Source organism: Carlito syrichta, unplaced genomic scaffold (genome assembly GCF_000164805.1).
Source record: "Carlito syrichta isolate Samal-C Ts95f unplaced genomic scaffold, Tarsius_syrichta-2.0.1 Scaffold314366, whole genome shotgun sequence".
Classification (NCBI taxonomy): Eukaryota; Metazoa; Chordata; class Mammalia; order Primates; family Tarsiidae; genus Carlito; species Carlito syrichta.
Window position 1 is genome coordinate 221,426 of NW_007258462.1, and position 27,434 is coordinate 248,859.

Genomic DNA, 27,434 nt, shown 5'->3' on the forward strand with positions numbered 1-27,434 from the left:
AAAAAATATTCATTAAAAAAAAAACAGAGAGATGTTTACCTATAATTAAAGAAGAATAAATTATAATTAATTTAATCCCACTATAAGGTTTGTATTTTTTGGCCAATTACTTGAGACTTTAAAAAGTCTGTGGTGTCATTTAAATTAATAATTTTAATTTTATAATAATCCTATTCATTAAGGTAGTATTAAAGATAAGTATAAGCCAGGCTCGGAGGCTCAGCCTGTAATCCCATGCCTTGGGAGGCCAAGGTGAGTGGATTGCCTGAGCCCGCGGGTTCGAGACCTGCCTGGGCAACTTGGCGAGACCTCATCTCTACAATAAATAAAAAACTAGCCGGGCGTGGCAGCGTGAGCCTGTAGTTCCAGCTACTTGGAAGACTGACGTGGAAGGATCACCGGAGCCCAGTAGGTCGAGGCTGCGGTGCAGTCTGTGCGACAGAGTGAGACTCCAACTCAAAAAACCAAAAAAAAAACAAACAAACGTAAGTTTATAGCGAAGTTACAAATATTCCTTGCTTATAAGGTCAAAAAAAGTAAAATTTTAATGTCCAATTACAAATTAATAAGGAAGCGACTGTTCTTTTCCCAGTTGGGGGTCATAACTTCCCATATCTGCAATGGGAGGAAATCAAAGGCTGCCTTTGCAGCTAACAACCTAGCAGAAGACTATAGGTTATGACACCATCCACTCAAGTGTTAAGAGGAGACCAAATTTTTTGTTTATTCACTAAAAGTGAATAAGCAGTATCAGAAGAAAGAAAGGATAAAGCAGTGAATGTGAAAGAATTATACCCCACCATTTTTAAAGTACCCATCACAACAATCCCAACTGTAGCTCTTACCCGAACACAGTGAGTAACAAAAGAGTCGATACAGTCCTTAGCCTGGTGATTATTATATAGGCAGCACCTGCAAGATAATATTCACATCATTAAAATCAAACGGTATGACCCAGATAAAAGCAGCAGAGATTACTGTGTATACTACCAACAGACAGAGGAGGTGGAAAAGGAGAAAATAGAACCAATTACTAAGCTAAAGACTGCTAGCATTAGATTAAGAAGCACTTCACAATTACTATGTTGTCCATACAAGAAATGCGTGATAGTTCCAATTCTTTCAGTTTTATATTTGAACAATCAGAGTTGGATCCAAGAAGACCAAATTAGCAAAAGGAAAAGTCCAAAACCCCACTTTATCAGGACCCTATCCATCTATTTTCTTACAACTGATTTCCTCATGGATTGTGCTCAACTGAAATACTATTCAGAAACCTAGTTTAGTCCAAATGTATGCCCCTTCCCAACATCTGGCTATAAACTGTCATTTGTATATTCCTCCGGCACCTCAACTTCTCTCCTCAGAAAGTGGTTTCCTGTGCCATTCTTTATCTCAGTTCGCAGCATCAGGAAGTGACTGACACCTTCATGAGAAGTCTGGGAGGACCTGCTACCTTCCGGACCCTAGTGAAGCTATAGGGGCGAACAGTTAGCAAGACTTTTAGTTCTATCCTTGAGGGAGATCAGTATCCTTTGCACCAAGGAAAATGGGAAAAAGGAAAGAGACTTTCTCATGCTGCCTTGACAAAAGCTGACAACTTGCTACTCATAAGTGTCTGCCACAGCTCAGCAATATGACAAAACCCTCAAAGACAAAAAGAACCATAGGGATACCACAGAAAATGATAATGCAGCCAGCAGTCAGTAAAAAAAAGGAGAACACCTGAAATGGCAGTTGGTGGAACAGAAGGGCTGGGAGGTTCATTAGATCTCTAACCCCAAAGAAAGAAATTACTTAAGGAGACTAAAATAAAGCACTTAAAAAAGGTTTCCTAAGTCTAAAAATGATTTTCAAATTTAAAAATTCAGTGGAAACACGTTCACTAGTAGCCTTGAAAATCAGGAGGAAGAACTTTCTCTCATCACAGCAAAATAACAAGGAGATTAGTGTCAGGGGAGATCTAGATGATCTCCTATGACAGGAGTTCTAAAAACGAAAAACAAAAAAAAAATCAGATGAAGGTGAGGCAATAGTCAAATAAATAATAGGGAAAACAATATGATTGGAAGACTTGGGACTCTAATGACAGAGTTTCCGATAGGACTAGTTGAAAATCACACAGGAGCTGGTTGTAGTGGCTCACGCCTGTAATCCCAGCACTTTGGGAGGCAAAGGCGACAGGATTGCCTGAGCCCAGGGGCCTGGGCAACTTGGCAAGAACTCGTCTCTATAAGAAATTTAAAAATCAGCCAGTCATGGTGGTGTGTGCCTGTGGTTCCAGCACTTGGAAGGTTGAGAAAAGTAAATCATTTTAGAACACAAACTTGCAGAAATTTTAAAGTAGAGCTAAAAATGAAAAGATGAAAAATAAGGAGAAAAAAGATAAAGGTCTACTATGTCATAAGAACAAATAAATGAGAGAAAGCTTAAACTAATAAAAGTTGTTCCAGAAATAGAGCTCAGAAAAAAAAAAAATCTTTAAGTTTCTGTAATCAAGCTATAGAAATACCTAGGTTGAAGGCCAATAAAAAGCTGCCCAGTACACCTGGGATAAAAATTGACCTATATCAAGGTATATCATTATGAAAGTTGAGAATAGTGTCAACAAACAGAAGATCCTAAGAGACTTGAAAGAAACAAAAACAGCCACAAACACAGAATCAAGACAGAAGAATGTTGCTGTACTACTCAGCAGCAGTAGTGGATGCTCGAAATAAACACAAACACAGTTGAAGCAGCAATACTTCTGATTCAAAACTTACACAGAGCTACAGCAATCAAGACAGTGTGGTCCTGGATAAACATAGACTTAGATCAGTGGACTAGAAAAGGATTGAGAGCCAGGAAATGAAACCTCATATCAATGCTGTTTGATAGGGACATCAACACAATTTAATGGAGAAGGAAAAGTTCAAAAAGGTCCCGGGACAACTGGATATTCACATGCAGAAGAATAAAGTTGGGCTGGATATGGTGGCTCATGCCTATAATCTTAGCATTTTGAGAGGCCGAGGTGAGAGGACTGCCTGAGCTCATGGGTACGAGACCAGCCTGGGAAACTTGGTGAGATCTCATCTCTATAATAAATCAAAACATTAGTTGGGTATAGTGGCACATGCCTGTAGTTCCAGCTACTTGGAAGGCTGAGGCAGAAGGATCGCCTGAGCTCAGCAGGTCGAGGCTGAGATGGCCGTGAGTATGCCACTGCCCTCCAGCCTGGGTGAAAGAACGAGACTCTTACTCAAAAAAGTTTTTTTTAAAATAAACAAATAAAAAGAAAATCATGCATGAATACTCTGAAAAAACTTCTGAACTTCTAAAATAAAGAGAAATTCCTCAATGCTCCAAAAGAAAGTTTCAAGTCACTTACAAAGAAAAGAGACCCAGATCAGCATCAGCTTTCTTTTCCAGAATACTGGGATTTTAACAACAGTGAAACAACAACTACCACGAAATAAACTTTTCCATTCATACAGTCAATTCTCATTATTTGTGATAATTATGTTCTATACAGTGTCTAAGGATACTGAATTAGAAACCACTGAATCATTGCTACCAGGGAAAATAAATGGTTCAGTTTCTGTAAGCCTCTGATCACAACATTTTCATGAACTGATCAATACATAACCGTGTTTTATGTGTATTTCTGTTTAAGACCCTTTATTTAGTGTATACTGTTGATTCAGTCACATCAAACTCATAGACCATAACTCATGCATGAGTGAAATTTAATACATTTATTTTTTCTATAAGGTATATCATAGCCTTCTTTTGCTAAGGAAGACTACAAAGCATGTCACTATGCTTGAGGATTATTAAAAAAAAATGTTAATGTTTATTTTGTTTTAGAAACAGGGTCTTGCTATTTTGCCCAGACTGAAATTGAACTCCTGAGCTCAAGCAATCCTCCCACCTCAGCTGGGACTATAGGTGTGTACCACGGTGACCGGCAAAGACCATAAAAAACAAAACAAAAAAACCCAGTAAAATTGGCACAATAATCACAAAAAAGGTGAAAAATGTGGCACTCAGTAGAGCTGCTTATAGCATGAGGGCTGAAACAAGAAGGCAGAGGTGTCTTGCCGGGCCTCAGCACTTGCCGTTCTCCATGCGCCTGTTGTGCCATGTACGCAAAGATGATAGAAGCAGAGCAAGCACTGACTTGGGAGTTACGAATAATTTTAGTGAACAGGCAAATCTGGAAATACAGAATCAGTGAATAATAAGATCAATTGCAGTTAAATCTAAAGTATAATAACGAGCAACAATGTGTAATCTAAGTGCTACAGAAGGACTATTAAATATAAAAGACAAAAATACAAATTAAGAGGATTTAGACACTATTTCACATATATCAGATTGTCAAAATCGAAAGCCTAATAATGTCAAAGGTTAGATTATGGAGAAATGGGAATTCTTCTTATACATTTTTGGCTGGTTTAGAAAAGATTTAATTATTTGGAAAGCAATTTGGCAAAACCAGGAAAGCTGAAGATACATACAAGCCCCAGGATTCAGAATTTTAAGTATATATCCTACATGCAGAAGGAGACATACTCAAAGGTGTTCACGATAGCATCAATTTTAATACAAATACATGAGCAACTACTCAAAATGTCCAATTGTAGAGCAATGACAAGATCAACCGCAGTATATTCAAAGGGTAGATTTTAATGAATTAAACACACGTGTATGAATTAACTTGAGTAGACCAAAACCCTAATACTGAATTAAAAATCATGCTGTGGGAGGAGGCATTCAGAGTGAAAAAATTATGTGGCAGTAGTATCCCTGAGACGCTTTCTGGAGGAGTACAACAGCAAAAGAACATTAAGACCTCATTTGCGTTCTGCACTCATTCTCTCACCAGTGCACAGTGTTTCCACAGGCCACATGGCATGTATACCACAGCAGACTGAAAGCAGAAGCAGGGAAGATCGCCCAGCTATTTTCTAGTAAGAAAGACATGAAAGAGATTTGCAAAAGACAAAACAATGCCATTTTTCTAATTTTTCTTAGAAAGTTATTTTCCATAAAAATGTTATTTATGTTAACACAAAATGGATTTTTTTTAAGTCGAGGTCTCGCTCTGTGACTCAGCTGAAGTGCAGTGGCACAATCATGGCTCACCGCAGTCTTGACCTACTGGGCTCTGATATTAAAGTTACACAACTCTACACCTGGTTAATTTTTTTATTTCTTGCAGAGACATGATCTTGCTATGTTGCCTAGCCTGGTGTCAAACTCCTAGGCTCAAGCAGTCCTCCTGTGATGGCCTCCCAAAGTGCTGAGATTACACTTGTGAGCCTCTGCACCTGGTCTATTGTTATTTTTAAATTAATTAATACATATTTTTAAAATACAGATGGTCCCCAATTTAAGGTGGTTCAATTTCTCAACTTTATAATGGTGTGAAACCAATACACATTCAGAACAAACCATACACTGAGTACCCACACAACTATTCTCTTTTTAACTTTCAGGATAGTATCTGATAAATTATATGAGACAGTCAACACTTAATAAATACGCTTTGGGTTATATGATTTCACCCAACTGTAGGATAATGTAAGTGTTCTGAGCACATTTAAGATAGGCTGGGTTAAGCCATGCTGCCTAGCTGGTTAGGTATATTAAATGCATTTTCAACTTAGATATTATCAACTTATGATGGGTTTATTGGGATGTAACTCTTTTTTACATCAAGGAGTATCCATATTGTTTTAATTTCTAAAATAGCAGCTATCTATAGATATGACTCATGTAAAAATCTATCTGGTTCTGTAATTAATTTTAAGAATGTAAAGCGGTTTTAAAACAAAAAAAGATTGAGGACTGCTGCTTTAACTATATCTCTAATTATTTAATTCTTGCCACCCAAGCTCAGCCCTCCTTGGGACCTTTCAGTTGTTGCCATCAGAAAGCTCCACTCCTTCATTTTGCATGACATCTTCCCATCACTACCACCAAGATCAACGAGCCAGCATGGTAGGATTCTTGGTAAGGGCCCTCTTTCTGGCTTCTATCTTCACTTGACAAAAAGAGAGTATTCTGCTCTCTTCCACTTTTTATGAGGACACGACTCCCATCTCATTGAGAGTACTGCCATCCTGACCTCATCTAAATCGAATTACCTCCCAAAGTCCTTACCTCCAAATACCACCATAATGGAAGTTATGGCTTCAACATGTTAATCTTCAATGTATTAATCAATGTATTAATCCGTAAAAAAGCAGCACATCCACTTATAGAAAGAAAAGGTTTAGAAAACTTCCAAATTACAAAGCAGGAGAAAGGAAAATGAATAAAAACGGGATCAAAACAGAAAAAAAAAAAAAACAGGGAAAAAATTGTTTTAAAAAGGAAAATAAACAGTAAACAAACTGAAGAGGAAGAAATAAAATGAAATAATTTATTACAATTATACTAAATGTGAACGGATTGAATTCTGCTTTTAATAGATTTGGACTAACAAGAATCAAAATAAAATCCAGTTAAATACCATATAAAAGAAATACATGAAAACAAAGTGATAAAAAAGGTTTTAAAAATAAAGAAAAAGGCTGGGCTCGGTGGCGCAGCCTGTAATCCCAGCACTTTGGGAGGCTGAGGCGAGTGGATTGTCTGAGCCCACAGGTTTGAGACCCTCCCCCACCCAGGCAACTTGGCGAGACCTTGTCCCTACAATAAATTAAAAAATTAGCTGGGCATGGTAGTGTGTGCCTGTAGTTCCGGCTACTTGGAAGGCTGAGGTGGAAGGATTGCCAGAACCCAGAGGTCAGGGCTGCGGTGGCTGGCACTCCAGTCTGGGTGACAGAGTGAGACTCCAAATTGAAAGAAAAGAAAAGAAAAGAAGAAAGGAAGGGAGAAGGAAAAAAGGAAAGAAAGAAGAAAAGAAAAGGAAAGAAAGAAGGAAGGGAAGAAGGAAAGAGAGAAGGGGAGGGGAGGGAGGAAGGAAATAAAGAAAAAGAAAGAAAAAGAGAAAAGAAAAGAATGCTGGGATAACAGACAAATTTTAAAAAGGCATGAAGCACGACAGGTAATACTAATATGAAATAAGGTGGTACTTAAGGCTGGAAGCATTAAACATGGCAAAGAGGGACACTGTATAATGATAAAAAGCCCAATTGACACAGTCGGTATAGCAGCTTAAAATTATACGCACCAAAGCAGCAGCTAAATGTATAAGGCAATAACTATTAGCAATGCAAGGAGAATGCAGTAATTTTGGTAGATTTGTCTCATTAAAAATTATGTGTGTGTGAATATATATAGATATATGCATAGCTAGCATATATACATATAGCTACATATATACATATATGTACATATATACATGCATATATTCACTGCTAACATACATACATAGAGCTACATATATACCTACAGCTATATATATGTTAGCTATATTGTTTGGAATTATGCAGACCTAATAAAAGAGGAACTGAATAACACAATTAGCAGTCAATTAGGTGAACACTGAACTCTGCAGCTTCTTAAGGCAAAAATTTGTATTTTTCTCTTATATGTCTAACAGATGTGAAAATCAATCATGCGCTTAGCTATACAATAAAAATTTTAAAAGACCAGATTTTATAGGCAACATTTTGATTATAATGAATACAATCAAAAATAAACAATAAAAAGTTATCCAGAAAGTCTTTACTTGAAAATTAAAATACTATAAAAAATGACGTTTGGATATAAAAGAGAAAATTAAAAGTTACAATATTCATAGGAAGCAATAAAAAGTTCACTTCCTACTGAAAGCATACATAAGCTTAAATTATGAACAAAATGATTAATGCCTCATTTAAAAAAAAAAATAACTATTTTAAAGAAAGATGCAAAAGTAACAATAAAAACTCCAAAGAAAACAGGTACGGTTCTAACAATGTAGTTACATAAGATTATCAACAACAAAAACCAAAACCTTTCTTCCAACAGTAAAATCCAAACCTTTTGGCATTAACACAATGATCAACCTACTATGATCATTAAATGCTACTGCTCAACTTTGTTTTAAAGATTCTATCAATGCAATAAGACAAAATGAAATAATTTATGTAAATATTAAAAATAAAAGCTAACATTATCTTTTTGGGAAAGAGATTCCAATAATTACAACAGAAACAATAGCAGTAACAAAACAAAGAAAAAATTCCCAGCAGGGCACGGTAGTTCATGCCTATAATTCCAGCACTTTGGGAGATTGAGGTGAGAGAACTGCTTGAGCCCAGAAGTTTGAGACCAGCCTAGGCAACATAGCAAGACCTTGTCTCTACAAAAAATACAAAAATTAGCTGGGAGTGGTGGCACACACCTGTGGTCCCAGTTACTCGGGAGGCTAAGGCGGAAAGATCACCTGAGCTAAGGAGGTCCAGCTGAGTGAGACATAATCGTGCTACTACACTCCAGCCTGGGTGACAGAGTGAGACCTCAACTCAGAAAAAAAAAGAGAGAAAAAGAAAAACAAATTCCCTGAAAACAATCAAGGAATACATTTACCAAATATAGAAACCACATGAAGAAAACAATGGATGGACACAAAATAATACTATGTCCTTTGATTAGAGAATGTAATAGCATAAAAATGAGAACTTTTAAAATTAACAGAATTCCAACCTTTCAAAATTTGTACAAAATTATCTCAACACTGAGGTAGAAGAATAAATACCAAAGAAGAGCCAAGAAAGCCCTGGACAAAGAATGATATAGAAGAACATGCCTTACCAAATATTAAAACTTAACAGAAATACACAATACAAAAAATTATCATTGGAACTGAAATAAATCCCAACATATAAAGAATTTTTAAGTAATAGAAAGAAAAACCCTGGCAAAACACTAAAGAAAAAAATATCTGCAATGCCTATTACAGGTTAATACAGAGGATTAACTTTCCATAATACAGGAGCTCTTACACATTTTGCTGAAAACAGTAAGTTGCGTAATAAAAGTCAATGGGCAAAATATATAAATAAGTAGTTCATAGAAAAACAATTCTAAATGTTGACATATTGTAACTAAGTGCTCAAATTAAAATAACAATGAATTATCACTTCTCACTAAACACATGGGAAGAAAATTAAAAGGAATGATTACCTACTCCTGCCAGTCAGGATGTACAAAAAGTGTACTCTTGTATATTTGGAAACATAAACTATTAACAATCTTTTCAGAATTGACAGTATTTATTAAAACTGTAGAGGCCCCTCCACCTAGTGATTCCCCTCCTAAGAATACCTTCATACAGGATAAACATTCCTAATCCCCAAAGTCCCAAAATCCAAAACTTTTTTTAACACTGACATAATATAGCAACACCTTTGCTTTCTGATGGTTTCAAACTGTTTCATGCACAAAATTATTAAAAACATGGTACAAAATCACCTTCAGGCTATGTGTATAAGGTATATATGAAATATAAATGAATTTCACATTTAGACTTGGGTGCCATTTCCAAATTATCTCATAATTATCTCATAATCTCATACAAATATTTCAAAATCCAAAAATCCCAAAACGTAAAACATTGCAAGTCCTATGCATTTTGGATAAGAGAAATTCAACTTTTATTATGAAATATTTGGCAGCCATTAAAAAGAATTAGTTAGATCTACCATCAGGTAGAAAGTTACTATGTATCTTTGAGTGGGAAAAAAAAAAGAAAAAACTTTAAAATAAAAATAAATTTTTGCTTACTTTAAGAAGTTTTAAAAAGCTACCCATAAAACATAATTTAAAAGTTTATGGTAAACTGCTGGGGGAGGGGGCGCACAGGACTGGTAGTAGCAGGAATCTGCAGGGGGTCACACCTCATCAACAAGGGTACCTTCATAATGAACATTTGTATTCCCAACCCTGAACTGGACCCCACATCTTTAAAATAAAAAATTCAGGCCGGGCAAGGTGGTTCAAGCCTGTAATCCAAGTACTTTGAGAGGTCAAGGTAAGAGGACTGCCTGAGCCAGCAGGCTCGAGGCCAGGCTGGGCAACACGTTGAGACCTCGTCTCTAAAATAAATCAAAAAATAAAAATAGCCAGGTGTGGTAGCGTGCACCTGAGTTTCGGTGACTTGGAAGGCTGAGATGGAAGGATCCCTAGAGCCCAGCAGGTCGAGGCGGGGGTGGCCAGGAGCGCGCCACTGCACTCCAGCCTGGGCGACAGAATGAGACTCCAACTCAAAAAAAACCAAAAATTTTAAAAAATTTTAAAAAGAAAGTTTGTGGTAAAAACCTGATGAATACGATTCCATTTGTACGAAGTTATATACCTGCATATCTTTATACACAAAGTTATCTAAAGTGGCCATCAAAATGTAGTTATGTGAGAGGTAGAAATTTCAGGTTACTTCTAAAAACGATCTCACTTTTTTTACACTGCTTGATTTTTGAGCATGAATATATATTTATATACTCAGTCTTTTTTTTAAAAAACAAAAAAGGCAACTTAGTTTCCACCTTTTAGTCTCTTTCCTTCCCCTAATGAATCACAGATACTACTTTCTATTAATTTTATCTCTGAAATCGTTCTGTCTTCTCCTTTACACTCCCTGAATTTAATCCCTCAATATCTCTCACCTGTAGAACTGAATTAGTCTAACTAAACACTTTGTTTCCATTATCCTCTCACTACTGGTATGCTTTCTGTTAAAAAAAAAAAAAAAAATACACATACAACTATGTCAGTTCACTCCTGAAAACTTATAAATCCTCACTGACCACAAAATAAAGACCAAACCTTACCCAAGCATCCAAGACTCCCCAGTCTCATCCTAAACTATCTTGCCAACCAACTCCCATTTGTATATTCATTCGTTCAACAAGTACTTATTTGTGTGCTTACTATGTGAAATCACTGTTCTAGCACGTGTGATACATCAGTCAAAACATTTGGTTGCCATCATCTAACAGCCAAAACTACCTGCCCTGACTTTGTGGAGTTTATCCCCGATCCTCCCCGCCTGTGTAAAGACCCTAGGATGAGGGAGCCGATACTTCCCAAGAATAGCAAGGAGGCCAGTGAGACTGAAGTAAAGGTGAGAACAAGAACAGTAAGAGATGAGGTCAGAGAGGCGACAGGACAGGTGTCAGACCAGAACACACCAAGCCTCCAGGCTCAAAAATGAGGATTTTACTGTTGATGAAACAGGGAATATACCCAACACGGATGAAGCAGAGACTAAATTCTCAAGCTCCTTGTTCCTGACAAGGACACACTAAGGTGTAACCTACCGTCTCCGGAGCTCCCCTACAGGGCAGAACCAAAGCTACTTCCTGTGGAGAGCACCTCACTGTGGCTTTCTTCCTTTTCACGTCCTACTTTCTCATATCCCTGCTGGTTTTTCCTGGGGACACTTTCTAAACTACACTTACAGGAATCTTGGTCTCAAGGTCTGCTTCCAGAGAACCCAAACTAAGACAGGAAGCTACTAGAGTTTTATATAAGATATGGTGTGTTTTATTCAACACGTTGTTAGTAAAAACACTGAAATGTTCTCTTTTTTTGAGTCACAGTCTCACTCTGTCACCCAGACTGGAGTGCAGTGGCACGCTCCCAGCCACCGCAGCCTCGACCTGCTGGGCTCATGTGATCCTTCCACTTCAGCCTTCCAGGTAGCTGGAACTACAGGCATTTGCCACCACGCCCAGCTAATTTTTTGACTTATTGTAGAAACGAGGTCTCGCCAGGATGCCCAGGCTGGTCTCGAACTCCTGGGCTCAAACAATCCTCTTACCTCCACCTCCCAAAGTGCTGGGACTGCAGGTATAAGCCACCACGGTGGCTGAGCTGCTCTTAAAAGACATTTCATACTTCCATGGTCTTCACACATGCTGGATTCTTTGTTAAGAAATAACGTCGCCTCTTTTCTTCCCTCCGCTGAAAACGACTGACTCATTTCTCAAAATTCCAACTCAAATGACGGCTCTTTCCGCACACAATCCTTTTCAGCCTCTGCTGGCACCATGATGGCAGCGCTTCTACCACAGCACAGTTTAAGCACTAATTATATGCATTTTAGATTTTTATCCAGGCTCAGATCATTGAGAAGCCAGACTGCCTCACACCGTGATTTGCACAAAGTAAGAGTCCAAGACAAACTACCAAATGTCTGACAACTCCTATAAGTTTTTGATCTCCTACTGGACATGATATCAACTTCATAAAAACCTTAGTTTTAATCTAAACAGTATGTAGCAGAGATGAATTAATGTTAACATAATTGAGTTATTTTATATGGAGACTGGAATCCAAACGATTTTTATACTTTGGCTATAAAGGAGGAGTACAGAGAAGTCAGGCTTATAAAGAAACACACATACTATAAGTATAAAACGTCTTATAAACACTTACTTTGGGGAAAGCACCGGAGGACTGACAAAAGACCGAAGTGCATCTTTCACCATGTCTTGCATGAGATGAGTCCCAAAAACCTTTTTGTTATCCACAAGGAAAGTGGTCTTAAAACAAACATTATATATTAGGAATGCTGTCACACATTAAGTCGTCGTGACTGTGAGGATACAGAATGACTGCATCACCCCAAAAACATTTCCTCATGAGATTCCTTTGTAGCCAAACACTCCCTCCATCCTAAACCCCAGGCAACCACTGGTCTATTCTTCAGTTCTATTTTTTTGCCATCTCTAGAATGTCACTAAAATGAAATCAGGTAGACTTTAAAGTCTGGCTTCTTTCACCCAGCATAATGCAACTGAGATTCATCTGTCCTGCTGAGTATATCAATACTTCATTTCTTTTTTTTTTTTTTTTTTTAGTTGGAGTCTCACTCTGTTGTCCAGAGGCTAGAGTGCAGTGGCACACTCACAGTCACCCCAGCATCGATTTGCTTGGCGATCCTTCTGCCTCAGCCTTCCATGTAACTAGAACTACATGCACGTGCTACACACCTGGCTAATATTTTTTATATATTGTAGAGACAAGGTCTTGCCGAGTTGCCCTGGCTGGTCTCGAACCTGTGGAATCAGGCAATCCACTTGCCTGGGCCTCCCAAGGTGCTGGGATTACAGGCTGAGCCAATGAGCCTGGCCATTTCATGTCTTTTTATTTGTGAGTAGCATTCCATTATGTGCGTGTACCACAATATATTTATAATTCACCAACTCAAGAACATTTGGGCTGTCTCAGTCTTTTGGTGATCATGAACAGAATAGCTCTAAATATTTGCATAGTTTCTAGGAGAACATCAAATTTTACTTCTCTTAGGCAATCAACAGGAGTGTGATGTGCATAGTTAATTTTATAAGAATCTGCCAAACTGTTTCCCAAAGCGGCAGAACCACTTCACATTCCCATAATCAATATTTCCTTACCAATACTAGGTATTGCCAGATTTCTTTTTCTTTTTTTTTTTTTTAGATATTCTGAAAGGTGGGTCGTTTTTTTTTAATTGTGGTTTAATTTGCATAATAATAGTATTAATGATGATGTTGAATATCTTTTCATATTGAATTTCAAATCTTTTGCCCATTTAAAAATTGTGTTGTTTTCCTTTTTCATTTTTTTGAGTCAAGGTTCACTCTGTCACCCAGGATGGAGTGCAGAGGCACAATCACAGCTCACCGAAGCCTCCACCTGGGCTCAGACCATCCCTCCACCTCAGCCTCCTGAATACCTGGGACTACAGGCACCCACTGCCACAGCCTGAGGGTTTGAGACCAGCCTGAGCAACTTGGCGAGACCTCATCTCTACAATAATAAAAAAAATTTTAAAAATTAGCCAGGAGTGGTATTGCACATCTGTAGTTCCGGCTACTTGGAAGGCTAAGGTGAAAGGATCGACAGAGCCTAGCAGGTCGACAACTGGGGTGGCCCTGAACACACCACTGCACTCCAGCCTGGGCAACAGAATGAGACTCCAACTCAAAAAAAAAAACAAAAAAGAGCCGGGCTCAGTGGCTCAGCCTGTAATCCCGCACCTTGGGAGGCTGAGGTGAGTGGATTGCCTGAGCCCGTGGGTTCGAGACTCGCCTGGGCAGCGAGACCTCATCTCTACAATAAATCAAAAAATCAGCTGGGCGTGGTAGCGCATGCCTGTAATTCCGGCTACTCGGAAGGCTGAGGCAGAAGGATCGCCAGAGCCAGGCAGGCGAGGCTGCGGTGGCCGGGAGCGGCCACTGCACTCCAGTCTGGGCGACCCAGTGAGACTCCAACTCAAAAACAAACAAACAAACAAACAAACAAAAATAACCAAAAAAGAATACAGGAGCAGACATTCTTGATTGCTTCCCAATCTTAGGATGAAAGTATTTAGTCTTCCATCATTAGTTGCAGGGTTTTTTTGTACACACCCTTTACCAGGATTAAGGAAGTTCTCTTCTATATCTAGTTTTACTGACAGTTTTTATTATGGATGGATATTAAATTTTGTTAAATGCTTTTCGCAAATCTATTGAGACTTTAGATTGGATGGTGAATTACTGATTTCCAAATGCTGAATAAGTCTTGATTCCCAGGATAAACTCCACTTGGTCATGTTGTATTATCTCTTCTCATATATTTTTGAATTTGATTTGCTAATACTTTGCTAAACATTTTTATGTCTGTGTTCATAGGAGATGCTGATCTATACAGTTTTCTATATTTGTAATGTTGGTCTGGTTTTGGTACTAAATTAATGCTGGCCTCATATAATAAGTATTCTTGTCTCCTCTATTTTCTGGAAGAGATTGTATAAAACTGGCCTGGTTTTGATTTGTTAGAAGGTTTTTAACTATAAGTTCATTTTATTTAATAGATATGAGATTATTCAAATTATCTATTTCCTCTTGAGTGAGATTTCGTAGTTTGTATCTTTCAAAGAATTAGTCCATTTTATCTAAGTTTTTAAATTTCTGGACACAGAGTTGTGTATACTATTTCCACTTTATCCATTTAATGTGTACAGGGTTGTAATGATAACCCCTCTTTCACTCTTGATAATAGTCATTTGTATCTTCTCTCTTTTTCTCATTTTGTATTATTACAGGTTCATCAATAACCTTTTGGTTGCACTGAATTTTTTCTTTTTCTTTTTGAGTTGGAGTCTCACTCTGTCACTCAGGCTGGAGGGCAGTGGCACACTGCCGGCTACCCGCAGCCTCGACCTGCTAGGCTCAGGCAATCCTTCCTCCTCAGCCTTCCAAGTAGCTGGAACTACAGGCATGTGCCACCTTGTCCGGCTAATTTTTTGATGTATTGTAGAGATGAGGTCTCGCCACATTGCCCAGGCTGGTCTGGAAACCCCTGAGCTCAGACAATCCTCTCACCTCCGCCTTCCAAAGTGCTGGGATTATAGGTGTGAGCCACTGCACCTAGCTTTTTTTTTTTTTTTTAATGTTTCATATTTCATTAATTTCTGCTCTTATCTTCATTATTTCCTTCTTTCTGCTTGCTTTAACTTGTTCGTTTTCTGGTTTCTTAAAGTGGTAGCTTAAATTACAAATTGCAGGCCATTCTTTATTAATATAAACATTTAATGCTATAAATTTCCCTCTAAGCACTGAATTAGCTGTATCTCAAAGATTTTGACATGTCGTATTTTCATCTTCATTCAGTTCAAAATATTTTCTAATTCCCCTCAAGACGTTTGTCTTCAGCCCATGACTTACTTAGAAGTTTGTTGTTTAATTTTGAGGCCAGGCTTTGTGGCTCACATCTATAATGCTAGCACTTTGGGAGACTGGGGCGGGAAGATAACTTGAACCCAGGAGTTTTAAACTAACCTAGGCAACAGAGCAAGCACTCATCTCTACAAAAAAAGGTTTAAAATTAGGTGGGTATGGTGGTGCTCCCCTTTAGTTCCATTTACACAGAAGGCTGAAGTGGAAAAGACTGCCCCAGAAGGTCGAGGCTGTGGCGAGCTGTGATGTGCCACTGTACGCCAGCCTGGGAGACAGAGTGAGATACCAATTCAAAAAAAAGGGAAATGCATTGTTCAATTTCCAAAATATTTGGAGATTTTCCCAGATATCTTTCTCTTATTTGGTTACTAGTACAAATCTAAAACGGTCAGAAAGACACTTTGCATGATTTCAATTTTTTTTAAGTTATTAAAGTTTGTTTTATGGCTTAGGATACGATCTTGATGAATATCTAACACTAAAAAGTCAATATTTCAATTGAACAATATAGAACACTAACTGTGGAATAGTCTTTAAAAGCATCTCCTCTTGTTGCATCAATCACTAAAACAATGTCAAAATACATAATTTAATGTTTAAATAGTATTTTAATACTAAGTGGAACTTACCTGTAACAGAGATCTTGAAAGAACACATGGTGATTGTTCACTAAATTCACAGAAAAAATCCTAATAGATACATAAAGAGAAAAATAATGTCTTTAATATATATATATTTTTAAAGTTGAAAATGCTTTCATACAGAGTAAAATTTTTACCAGACTGTCTGGAATAGATACAATACCAGAGCTAAAATACGATAAATAGCTAAAAGTAATCTCCACAGAAATTGTTAAATTGTATCAAAGGGACAGTCAATAATTTTAGAGGATAAAAACTTAGAAAAACTGACCAATCACAGAATTGCTGGATACCAATATTCAATATCTATACCATGAAAATAACATTAATAATAATTTACTAAATAATGGCAGAATTTTAGTTTCTATTTCACAGAAGTTAAATACAAAATATCCAGGTCAAGTGGATTCATATCACTGACTGCTAATGACCTTAGGGACCTAAAGACCAAAAGATAAAAGTTTATATACAGATAGCAAAGAAGATGAGAAAATACACCACAATGCTAACATCTACAGATTGTGGGTAGTAGTTACCATTTTTATATTTCTCTGCATTTTCTACATTTTATAGTTTAAAGAAAATGTATGCAATTTTAACATTTGGATTTTAAGTCTGTTTAGCAAAGCTTCCTGAACTTGGGAACACCTATGGTACCGCTATAGGCTGGCAGCAAGAGAATAAAGATATGGAACGTATGAAGCCTCCTCTCCTGGTAAGCAAGACAGTTGCTGCCCAGATAACTATCACGGTGGAAAACATTCCTAGCCAGGCAACATTCTCACTGAGCCCTCTACTGCAGCCTGAGGACCTTTCAAGGCACAGTACTCATCAATATCGCAGAGCTGGTATTCAAGACAAACTTATCTGCCACCCGAATGCCATCCAAGAAAAGCAATACTACTGCAAATCTTGGGAACACTCCTGGTCTCTTCATTGTATAACATCCCTAAAATGGAAGGGGAGTGAGGGAAAGAAGGAAGGAAGCAGGGAGAGTGGAAGTAGAAGGAGGTGGAGAAGGAAGACGCTCACTCAAGTGTCAGACTTTTTTAAAAAAAGGTTTCCTTTTCTTCCTTGAACTGCTACTGCTATCCCTTCTGGTTATCATCTCATGGCTCTCGATTTTCCTTCGTCATTCTGAACAGCCAAGCACCGTATTTTAAATTCTCTCCTCTTTTAGAGGAAACAAACCTGTACTTCTCAGTTACACTTACTATCTTTAGGACCACGTATTCTGGTTCCTTTATCAGCTTTTCTCCTTCACACCCAATTTTAAGTATGGATGTCCCTTGTCTGCTTTTCTTTTTATATTTATTCTTCAGACTCATGATCGCCAAGTTTAAACAGGTGCTCGGCCCAAATCTATCAAGTTTCCCTGGTCAATTCACTCTCTTTGACACAATTAACTCTTAAACTTTGTTCATATTCTTCAAAGTCCATACTCCCAGTGAGATTACTTCCTAGTCTACATCACAAAGAAAATGAAAGTCATCCATCCAACAAGATATCCCTGTGCTTGAGCTGCTCAGCCTCTAACTGTACATACATCTGCACCAGATCCTTTCCTTGTTTGCTTCAACAATGAAATTCCTCCACTTTTACTAAGAACTCCAGCTTTTCCAGGAACATTCACACACCGTCAAGCATCCATCATCCACTCTCCTACATATTAAAATTCTCTTTCTTTGTGTCTGTTTACATTTAAACAGGCAAGTTTCTCCCATCTTTAAAATGAAAGAAGAAAAGCGCTTATGTGCGCCCACATTTCTCGCTCAACTTCTGCGTTCTCTCCAAAGGAGCTGGCTGCACCCACTATCTCGTCTGTCTCAACTCGTGCCCATCTTCACATGCTAACCTGGTTCTCTGCTACCGTCACCATTGTCTCCCATCACTAAATCCAATGGACACTTGTTTCAGACCTTATGCATCTCCTTCATTTGACTTCTCAGCAGCATCCGACTTCCTTCTTGAAAAAACATTCGACTTTTCTCTTCTTTGGCCACTTCTCAGTCTGTCTTATAGGTCCAAAGTTGAGTTTTAGACTACCCTTTTCCCTTGGTATATATACTTTCTTCCTCACAATTTTATTGCTCGTTTCAATTTCCACCTGTACTAATTTCAAAATTATATTTCTAACACAGAATTCTAAATTCTATTCATATAGCCAACACCTACTCAGTATTTCTGCTTAAATATTTCAAAGGCATCTCAAGTTCAACTTAAAGACCCTTACATCTGGTCCTCTTTGAGAATTTACCCACTTCAGTGAACAGCGCCAGAGTACATCTAGACTTCCAAGTCAGAAACCTAGATACCTTCCTGAGAGCTTTCTCCTGCTTCGCATTTAACTAATCACCAATATTCTATCAAAATTTTAGCTCTCACATAGCTCTATGACAAGGTCATATCATGTGCCTGCTATCCTCTAATCCAAGTTACCACTACCTCTCCCTTGGACTATAGTAATGGCTTCTTCATTTGTCTGTGTTTACTCTGATCCCCTTCTAATCTTTTCTCTACAATGTAGCCATATTATTTTGGCAAACTGTTCATCCAGTTGTGTCACTATCCAACGCACACCAATCCAGATTAAAACTCTAATGGCTTTGCTTTGCTCTATAATAAAGACCAAAGTCCTTAATGTGGCTTAAATGGCCTTGCTTGAACAGCCTCTCTTTCTCACCTCATCAAGCTCTACACCTCTCTGTAACTCTGTATCTCCATTCTACTGGCTTTCAGTTTTTTAATTGTGTCATGTTCTTTCCCACCACAATGAAGAACATTCGGATTCCTTTGCCTAAAACCTTATCCCTAACATTCTAATTAATACCTACATGATTTTCAGACTTTAGCTTTACTTTTACCAGAAAAACCTTCCTTGATCATCGAGGTCAGTTCTTTCAATACATACATGCTCTGGTTCCTTTCCTCCATACCACTTATTTGAGTTTATAATTCTATAATCATTTTTATGATTATTTGATCAATTTCTGTCTCACCCTAGACTGCAAGTCCTAAAACAACTTAGATGATCTGCTTTTAGTCATCAAGGTATACTAGCCCTAGCACCAAGAAAGCACCCAAAGATATCTGAATTAATGGATGGATGCATACTCACTTATCACGGTTTCCTCTGTACTCCACTTCTGTATTTCTTATTGCTGTTATAGTACCTATCTCTGACAGAACACATTCTACGAAGTCCATTATTTACTGTATCTAAACTAAGTATCCTTCCTAATTGCTGTATAGCCGTCAAAATTATCGTATTCTGGGCTCCTAAATTGTAAGCTTCTCTTCACTAATTTCTCTCACCTCCTACTTCCATTATGTTTTATTCCATATGTGCAAAATGCCAAAAATGTTGAAAATGCAGAAAAATGCAAAGAATAAACTATCACCTAGCATTTTGCCATCCTAGAAATAGTCAGAATTAACATTTTGGTACTTGTTATTCCAGTCTTTTTTTGAACTGAACTTGTCACCATCTCTGACAATGTTTTCTTTTGTATGTGTAACAATGTGCAACTGGATATATATTATTAAACACAATCTGGTATTCACAAATATTTTTCATGTCAATATTTTTCTAAAACATCCTTTACAATGGTTTTATGACATGCATTCTACATATACCATAAAATGGATAGTGTCACCATTAGGTATTTAAACTTTTTCTAGTTTCTCAGGATGACAAACAATGATGGAACAAACACATTTCTAGTGCATCTTTGCACATATCTCAGATGATTTTATGCTAAATCTCTAGAAGAGGAGCTGCTGGATCAGGCAATACACATGTTAAGACTTTTGAGATATAGCCACAGGAGTGTAGGAGAATGACTACTCTCCTTTATCAGTTTTAAATATTACTATACTTTTCAATCTAGTTGTTATAATTGCATTTAATTATTAGTAAGGCCATGTTTCATGGTTCTTTCTTTTTAAATATGAACTGGTAATTTATGACCTCTCCCAATTTACTGGGATGTTATCTTTATCTTACATAAGTGTAAACACTCTTTATAATTTGGCACTTTATCCTAATAGTAACAGATTTCTTATGCAGATCCTCAAGACCATGCGGACCCTTACACTCTCGTAACTTCAATCTTTTCCTGCTTTTGGCGTCTACCACCAAATCTTCTGTCCCAAGTCTTCCAGGGATCCAGTACAATGCCCTCTTCATATCCAGTGGTATCAGTCCAGGCCAGGTTCCCAGCTCCCTTCTATTACGCTATGCTGTTATGCAGTCATTCCTCAGACACGGCAATCCCTAACCTTCTGCCAGAAGGGAACCTCGGACTAGGAAGACCCTGTTCGGAGCCGAGGAAAATATTAATTACTTTGCTGCTCTAGAATGCTTCTCATAATATGGGACAGAATAGAAAGAAGAATGAGAAGTACAACGAAGGACAGAAGCTGATCCATGATTACTGTTTTAATGTGTGTGAGCAATGATAAAAACTAATAGCCAGGCTCAGTGGCTCAGCCTGTAATCCCATGCCTTTGGGAGGCTGAGGTGAGTGGATTGTCTGAGCCCGCAGGTTTGAGACCCGCCTGGGCAGCGAGACCTCATCTCTACAATAAACCAAAAAATCAGCCGGGCGTGGTAGCACACGCCTGTAGTTCCAGCTACTTGGAAGGTTGAGGCAGAAGGATCGCCGGAGCCCAGCAGGTCGAGGCTGCGGTGGCTGGAAACAGCCACTACACTCTAGTCTGGGAGACAGAATGAGACTCCAACTCAAAAAATGAAGAATAAAAAATAAAAAAAAAAATAAAAACTAACTATTAGACGATACCACTAATATTGTGATTATGGATATAACAGACTTAAATATAAGGAAAACTAAAAATTTGGCTTATCTAAGTAACAGTATTAATTATAGTAATTTGTGTTAACTACCTGCTATTTGTGCTGAATTCTCACGTAACATAATGATAAGATAGAAATGTGTAAGAATAAATATTCTAGGTATGTGATCCTTCCACATTCAGCAGCCAAGCTCCTGGTCTGAGGTTCTCATCTCCCATCACCTGCACTTCTGCACTAGCTTCCAACACAAGAACCACTTCCAGCCGGGCTCGGTGGCTCAGCCTGTAATCCCACGCCTTTGGGAAGCTGAGGTGAGTGGATCGCCTAAGCCCGCGGGTTCAAGACCCGCCTAGGTAACTTGGTAAGACCTCATCTCTACAATAAATCAAAAATTAGCCGGGCGTGGTAGCGCGCCTGTATTTCCAGCTACTTGGAAGGCTGAGGCAGAAGGATCACAAGAGCCCAGCAGGTTGAGGCTGCGGTGGCCGAGAGTGGCCACTGCACTCCAGTCTGGGCAACAGAGTAAGACTCCAACTCAAAAAAAAAAAAACCCACTTTCATTTGCATCATTTCACTTCCCTGCTCAAGAACACACAATGGTTCCACAATTCAATCATAGTTAAACAACTTGGGTTTTTATAATTTTTCCTCCACTTTAACTACCCATACCAATTTATCCAGCTTCTCAATTCATAATTCAACATGCAGCCACCGCTACACTTAGAAAACCATTCTGACTGACTGACCTAACAGTCTGTGACCACTTTGTCCATACTCCTAGAAAAGCCCTTTCTCCTACTTTTTCATTATCAAAATCGTACTCATTCTCCTGGAATGAGTGCCTACAATGGGCCATGGACTCCTTAGAGGGCTTGGTGACAATGACTGGCACAAGGCAGACAACCTAGCCTTCAATATAAGAGCTTATCAAAACCCAAGTCAGCCCTGCTGCCTCTTTCATCCTTTATTTATTTATTTGTTTGTTTATTTATTTATTTATTTATTTATTTTTGAGTTGGAGTCTCACTCTGTCGCCCAGACTGGAGCGATTTATTTATTTATTTTTGAGTTGGAGTCTCACTCTGTCGCCCAGACTGGAGTGCAGTGGCCGCTCCCGGCCACCGCAGCCTCCACCTGTTGGGCTCCGGCGATCCTTCCACCTCAGCCTTCCAAGTAGCCGGAATTACAGGCATGCGCTACCACGCCCAGCTGATTTTTTGATTTATTGTAGAGATGAGGTCTCGCTGCTCTTTTTTTTTTAAAGTTCATTTGTCTACCAAGAATAGAAGAACAGACTTGGTGAAGCAACAATACACATTAAGAGTATATTACTTTACACTTAAACCTTACAATCGATCTGGAGAACACAAATATACATCCAAGTAACAATTAGAATCAGAAAACTTGATCTGGCAGAAAACAAGAAAATTTCTAATTCCAGATATGCTACCACAGTCATCTAATTCAGTTACAAGTCCTTTAATCCTTAGTTTATTTAGCTGCAAAATTTGTAAAATAAATGGGCTTATGTCTATGATTCAGTCTACCTTAAAATTCCATGAATTATGATGAACTAAGACCAAACTTCTAAATAGAAAGCAAATGCAATAGAAGGCAATAAAGGCATAATCAGCGAAAGCTTCACTAAGGAATAAAGACTTAAGCTGAGCTTTAATGACAAAGAATTAATGGAAGGGAAGATAAAAACATTACAAGAAAGAATATAAAACTACAAATCTTTACTGATGTTCAACTACATCCCAAAGACTGCTGCTAAATACTAGGAATATAAATTAGATACTCTATGATCTCAAGAAACACAGGTACAGTGGCAACGTGCATCCAAAAAGGAAGACGTCACAGGGAAAATGACACGGGGCTAGCAATTATATACCTCAGCATGCAAGATAACAACAGCCTAATGCCTTTCTGTGCACAATTATACAACACACATTAGTACACCTATGTCCTAATAATAAATATCTTATTTTGCATATTTTCTACCTTCCTACTAACCTTATGCCACTATAACCTTACCATTAAAAAGCTTCATTCAACCACGCTCAGTAGCTCAGCCTATAATCCCAGCATTTTGGGAGGCCAAGGCAAGTGGAATGCCTGAGCCCACGGATTCAAAACCAGCCCAGGCAACGTGGCAAGACCTTGTCTCTACAACAAATCAAAATTAGGTGGGTAGGGTAGTGCGTGCCTGTGGTTCCAGCTACCTGGAAGGCTGAGGCAGAAGAATCGTCGGAGCCCAGCTGGTCGACCCTGGAGTGGCTGTGAACATGTCACTGCACTCTAGCCTAGGTGATGGAGTAAGACTCCAACTCAAAAAATAAAAATATAAAATAGATAAAAACTTCATTCATCAATATTTTAATATTCTTCAAATGAGCCCTATTTTTCTATATTTTCACCCATAAAAAAGACGAATCCAAAATATGGTGGTTTAAAATTGGGCATACTCTTTCACCCAGCAACTTCATTTTTATAAATTTATTTCAAGGGGGAAGGAAGCATATGCTATAAGGATTAACCTACAAATGCATTCATCTTAGTATTGTTTACAACAGTGAAACACTAAAAATTACCTAAATGTAGTTTAATATGAATGAACTGAAAAACTCTATAACATATGCCTATAATGGAATATCATGCATCCATTAAAATAATGTAAAATGTATATTTGTTGACATGAAAAAAAGATGTCCACGATAAGAGATTAGTGTGTATGTGTATCTGCATATATATACACATACATATGTACACCTATATAAAAAGAAAAATCCAGAGTTTCATCCCCATTCTTACAATTTGGATGAATTAGCTAACCTCTCTTAATTTCAGTTTCTTAATCTGTAAAGTGGATAATGTAAAATCATTATGAGAAATAAATAGAATACTTGTACATATAATCCGCTAGCTATCACAGAAAACAGGTAAACAGGACTATTTAAGATAGCCAAGCCGGGCTCGGTGACTCAGCCTGTAATCCCACGCCTTTGGGAGGCTGAGGAGAGTGGATTGCCTGAGCCTGCGGGTTTGAGACCTCATCTCTACAATAAATCAAAAAATCAGCCGGGCGTGGTAGCGCATGCCTGTAATTCCGGCTACTCAGAAGGCTGATGCGGAAGGATCGCCGGAGCCTAGCAGGATGAGGCTGCGGTGGCCGGGAGCGGCCACTGCACTCCAGTCAGGGTGAGAGAGTGACACTCCAACTCAAAAAAAAAAAAAAGATAGTCAGTGTCCAAAAAGTGATAAACTATTTTCTTATTAAACCAAAGTCACCCCATAAATATGTATAAAATATACATGTATAATTACTATGCATCAAATTTTAAAAACCAAAGTTATTTTCCAGAACAGAGGTATGTACTTACCAGGATACAATGTAAATTTGTTAAATTCACAACCTCACAGACAGTTTTTATTCTATCTATCAATCTTGCAAAATAATTGACCATTTCTTCCCTTTTAATAATTTTTGCATATCGAGGAAAGGTAGGTGGAAGTAATCTCTGGTTCACAAGGGGTTCAAAGCCCATCATAATTGGATGATCTAAAAAGAAAAAACATGTTCAATGTTTCTCTAAATTTTAAACTCTAAATGCTACCAAATATTTTTTAAATGCCAGTTATAAAAACTCTGTCCAAACTCTAATCACAAAATCCTCTAAATAGATGTTATAATTTATAACTAATATATCTACATACACATTTTTAAAAAACTAAGCCGACTTAACAATGTAAAATTGTACTTCCTACCTAAACGGTGCTTGTAGTGGTAATGGAGCGGGGTTTCTACCTCAAAATAAACTCCAAGACAAGAATGGAATAAAACAGGGTCAATACAGTCTCTCAAAAAGGAGGAAATGCTACATTAACAATGACATTGTGAAGAAAGGCAAAATGGGAAGACAAATAATGCAGGTGTCTCTTCCCTTCAACTAATGAACAGTAAAATCAATTCACACTTAACTATATAATAATCCAGATTATTCAGCAGAGCAGCACAGCCCTCAGACTCCAATGAATCCAGAATGCATTTGGTCTGAAAATATAACTACAGAAATCCACAATATTTTAAAGAAAATATTACAAAAGGCCTAGGATTGAGTTTGTCTTTCTCATTCTCTGTCTTCTGGTGATTTCACTTCTCACACTAGCACATAACCTTGAACCAAGTCTTTCTCAACCTGAAATCTAAAATATAATATATCCCTGATGTGAGATGTGACTAAGAATTTTGTATTCAAAGTTCTCCTGCTGATTTATAAACAGGCTACAACTTTAAAAAAAAATATAGCTTCAATTATCAATGAAAGATACGATTAAAGCTAAAGAGGTGTCATTATTAAGAATCAAGACTGAAGCCGGGCTCGGTGGCTCAGCCTGTAATCCCACGCCTTTGGAAGGCAGAGGTGAGTGGACTGCCTGAGTCCGAGGGTTCGAGACCCGCCTGGGCAGCGAGACCTCATCTCTACAATAAATCAAAAAATCAGCCGGAGGTGGTAGCGCACGCCTGTAGTTCTGGTTACTTGGAAGGCTGAGGCGGAAGGATCCCAGGAGCCCAGCAGGTCGAGGCTGCGGTGGCCGGGAGCAGCCACTGCACTCCAGTCTGGGCAACAGAGTGAGACTCCAACTCAAAAAAAAAAAAAAAAAAAGCAAGACTGACAACCAAATCATACAACCCCTGAGATATACACTACAATTGTTCTTCAGGACATGCAAACAAAGATGTTCTCCAGAGTTCTTGGTCTTTGTGTTAAGTTATCCCTAAGTAGCTAGCTGATGTTACTTAATGTAATATAAGTTCCAATTTAACTAATGATGCCAAACTAAAATCCTTAACCTAAAATTTTTCTTCTTAGTACCAAATCTATGATTTCTTTTTTTTTTTTTTTTTTTTTGAATTGGAGTCTCACTCTGTCCCCCAGACTGGAGTGCAATGGCTGCTCACGGCCACCGCAGCCACAACCTGCTGGGCTCCGGCGATCCTTCCACCTCAACCTTCCAGTAACTGGAACTACAGGCGCACGCTACCACGCCCGGCTAGTTTTTTGACTTATTGTAGAGATAAGGTCTCGCCAAGTTGCCCAGGTGGGTCTCGAACCCGTGGGCTCTGGCAATACACTCACTTCGGCCTTCCAAAGTGCTGGAATTACAGGCTGAGCCACCAAACCCAGCCAAAATCTGATTTCTAACTGCATAATGAACATTTTTACCTTGGTCTGTCACATCATTTCAAAAGGCACATGTCCAAAAACTATCTTTATCTTTAATATTGCTTCCCCTCTTTTATTCCTTTTGTCCGTAAAATGACCCACTCTCCTTGCAATCACTGAAGCCAGAAACCTTGTCTCTTCTCACGTCTCATGTTCTTAAGGATTCTAATTCCTAATGTTCACTGAATTGCTCCCTCCAACTTCACTCTTACTGTCACTGCAATAGCATCACTGCACTGGTTGCTTCCTTGTTAAATTAATTGTATACACTGTCACCTCAATTGTTTTTGTCTAAAATACAACTTGGTTTAATTCTCCTAATTCAAAAATTTTCATGACTCCCTATTACATACAGTACAGATTCTTTGAGAACACTGGAAGGTGCTTTACAATTCTCTGCAATTCCCACAGAAAATAATTTGGTACTCCAATGAAGAGTACACATTGTCATATTAATTTTATGGAAGCTATTTTACAAGTTTATATTCTGTAGGTAACTGACAGACATGCAAATTCCATCCTGTCCAGTAGATATTCACTGCCTTCTTTTTCACACTATGGGAAAAAAGCAGCTTGATTTCTATTTACAATCGACATTCCATCATGTCATACAAACTTCTGCTGTTTAAAAATTTTCATTTGAACTGGTTATAACATCTCAGCGAATGAGTTTTTCATTTTTACATCTGTATGAGTCATGCTGTTACCTTTTTCTGAAAACAATCTTTTAACATTTCCTATTTCTTAAGCACTGGAAGCTATAAACAAGGAGTGACTTACAAATATCTATTTTATGCAGCTTAACTTTTACACAGACTATTTTCTCTACCTATAAAACCGAGCCCTAGGCCAGGCACTGTGGCTCATGCCTATAATCCCAGCACTTTGGGAGGCCGAGGTAAGAGGACTGCCTGAGCCCACAGGTTCAAGACAAGCTTGGGCAACTTGGCGAGACCTCTACAATAAACTCCAAAATTAGCCAGGGGTGTGGTACATGCCTGTAGTTCCAGCTACTTGGAAGGCTGAGGCAGAAGGATCACCGGAGCCCAGCAAGCTGAGGCTGCGGTGGCCGAAAGTGTGCCACTGCCCTCCAGCCTGGGTGACAAAGTGAGACTCCAAT

General features: G+C 38.3%; 1 protein-coding gene across 2 annotated transcripts in view; it reads right to left on the minus strand.

Annotated features, from left to right (window-relative positions):
• Positions 1-27,434, minus strand: part of NAA35 (N(alpha)-acetyltransferase 35, NatC auxiliary subunit) — a 95,477-nt gene that overhangs the window by 15,899 nt on the left and 52,144 nt on the right. For both annotated transcript variants that reach the window (XM_008071554.2, XM_008071555.2), the window contains 4 exons: positions 24,470-24,648; positions 16,259-16,318; positions 12,361-12,467; positions 846-912 (listed from right to left, as the gene is read on the minus strand). In XM_008071554.2, the coding sequence (XP_008069745.1) occupies positions 846-912; positions 12,361-12,467; positions 16,259-16,318; positions 24,470-24,648 (413 nt within the window). The remainder of the gene's footprint in view (positions 1-845; positions 913-12,360; positions 12,468-16,258; positions 16,319-24,469; positions 24,649-27,434) is intronic.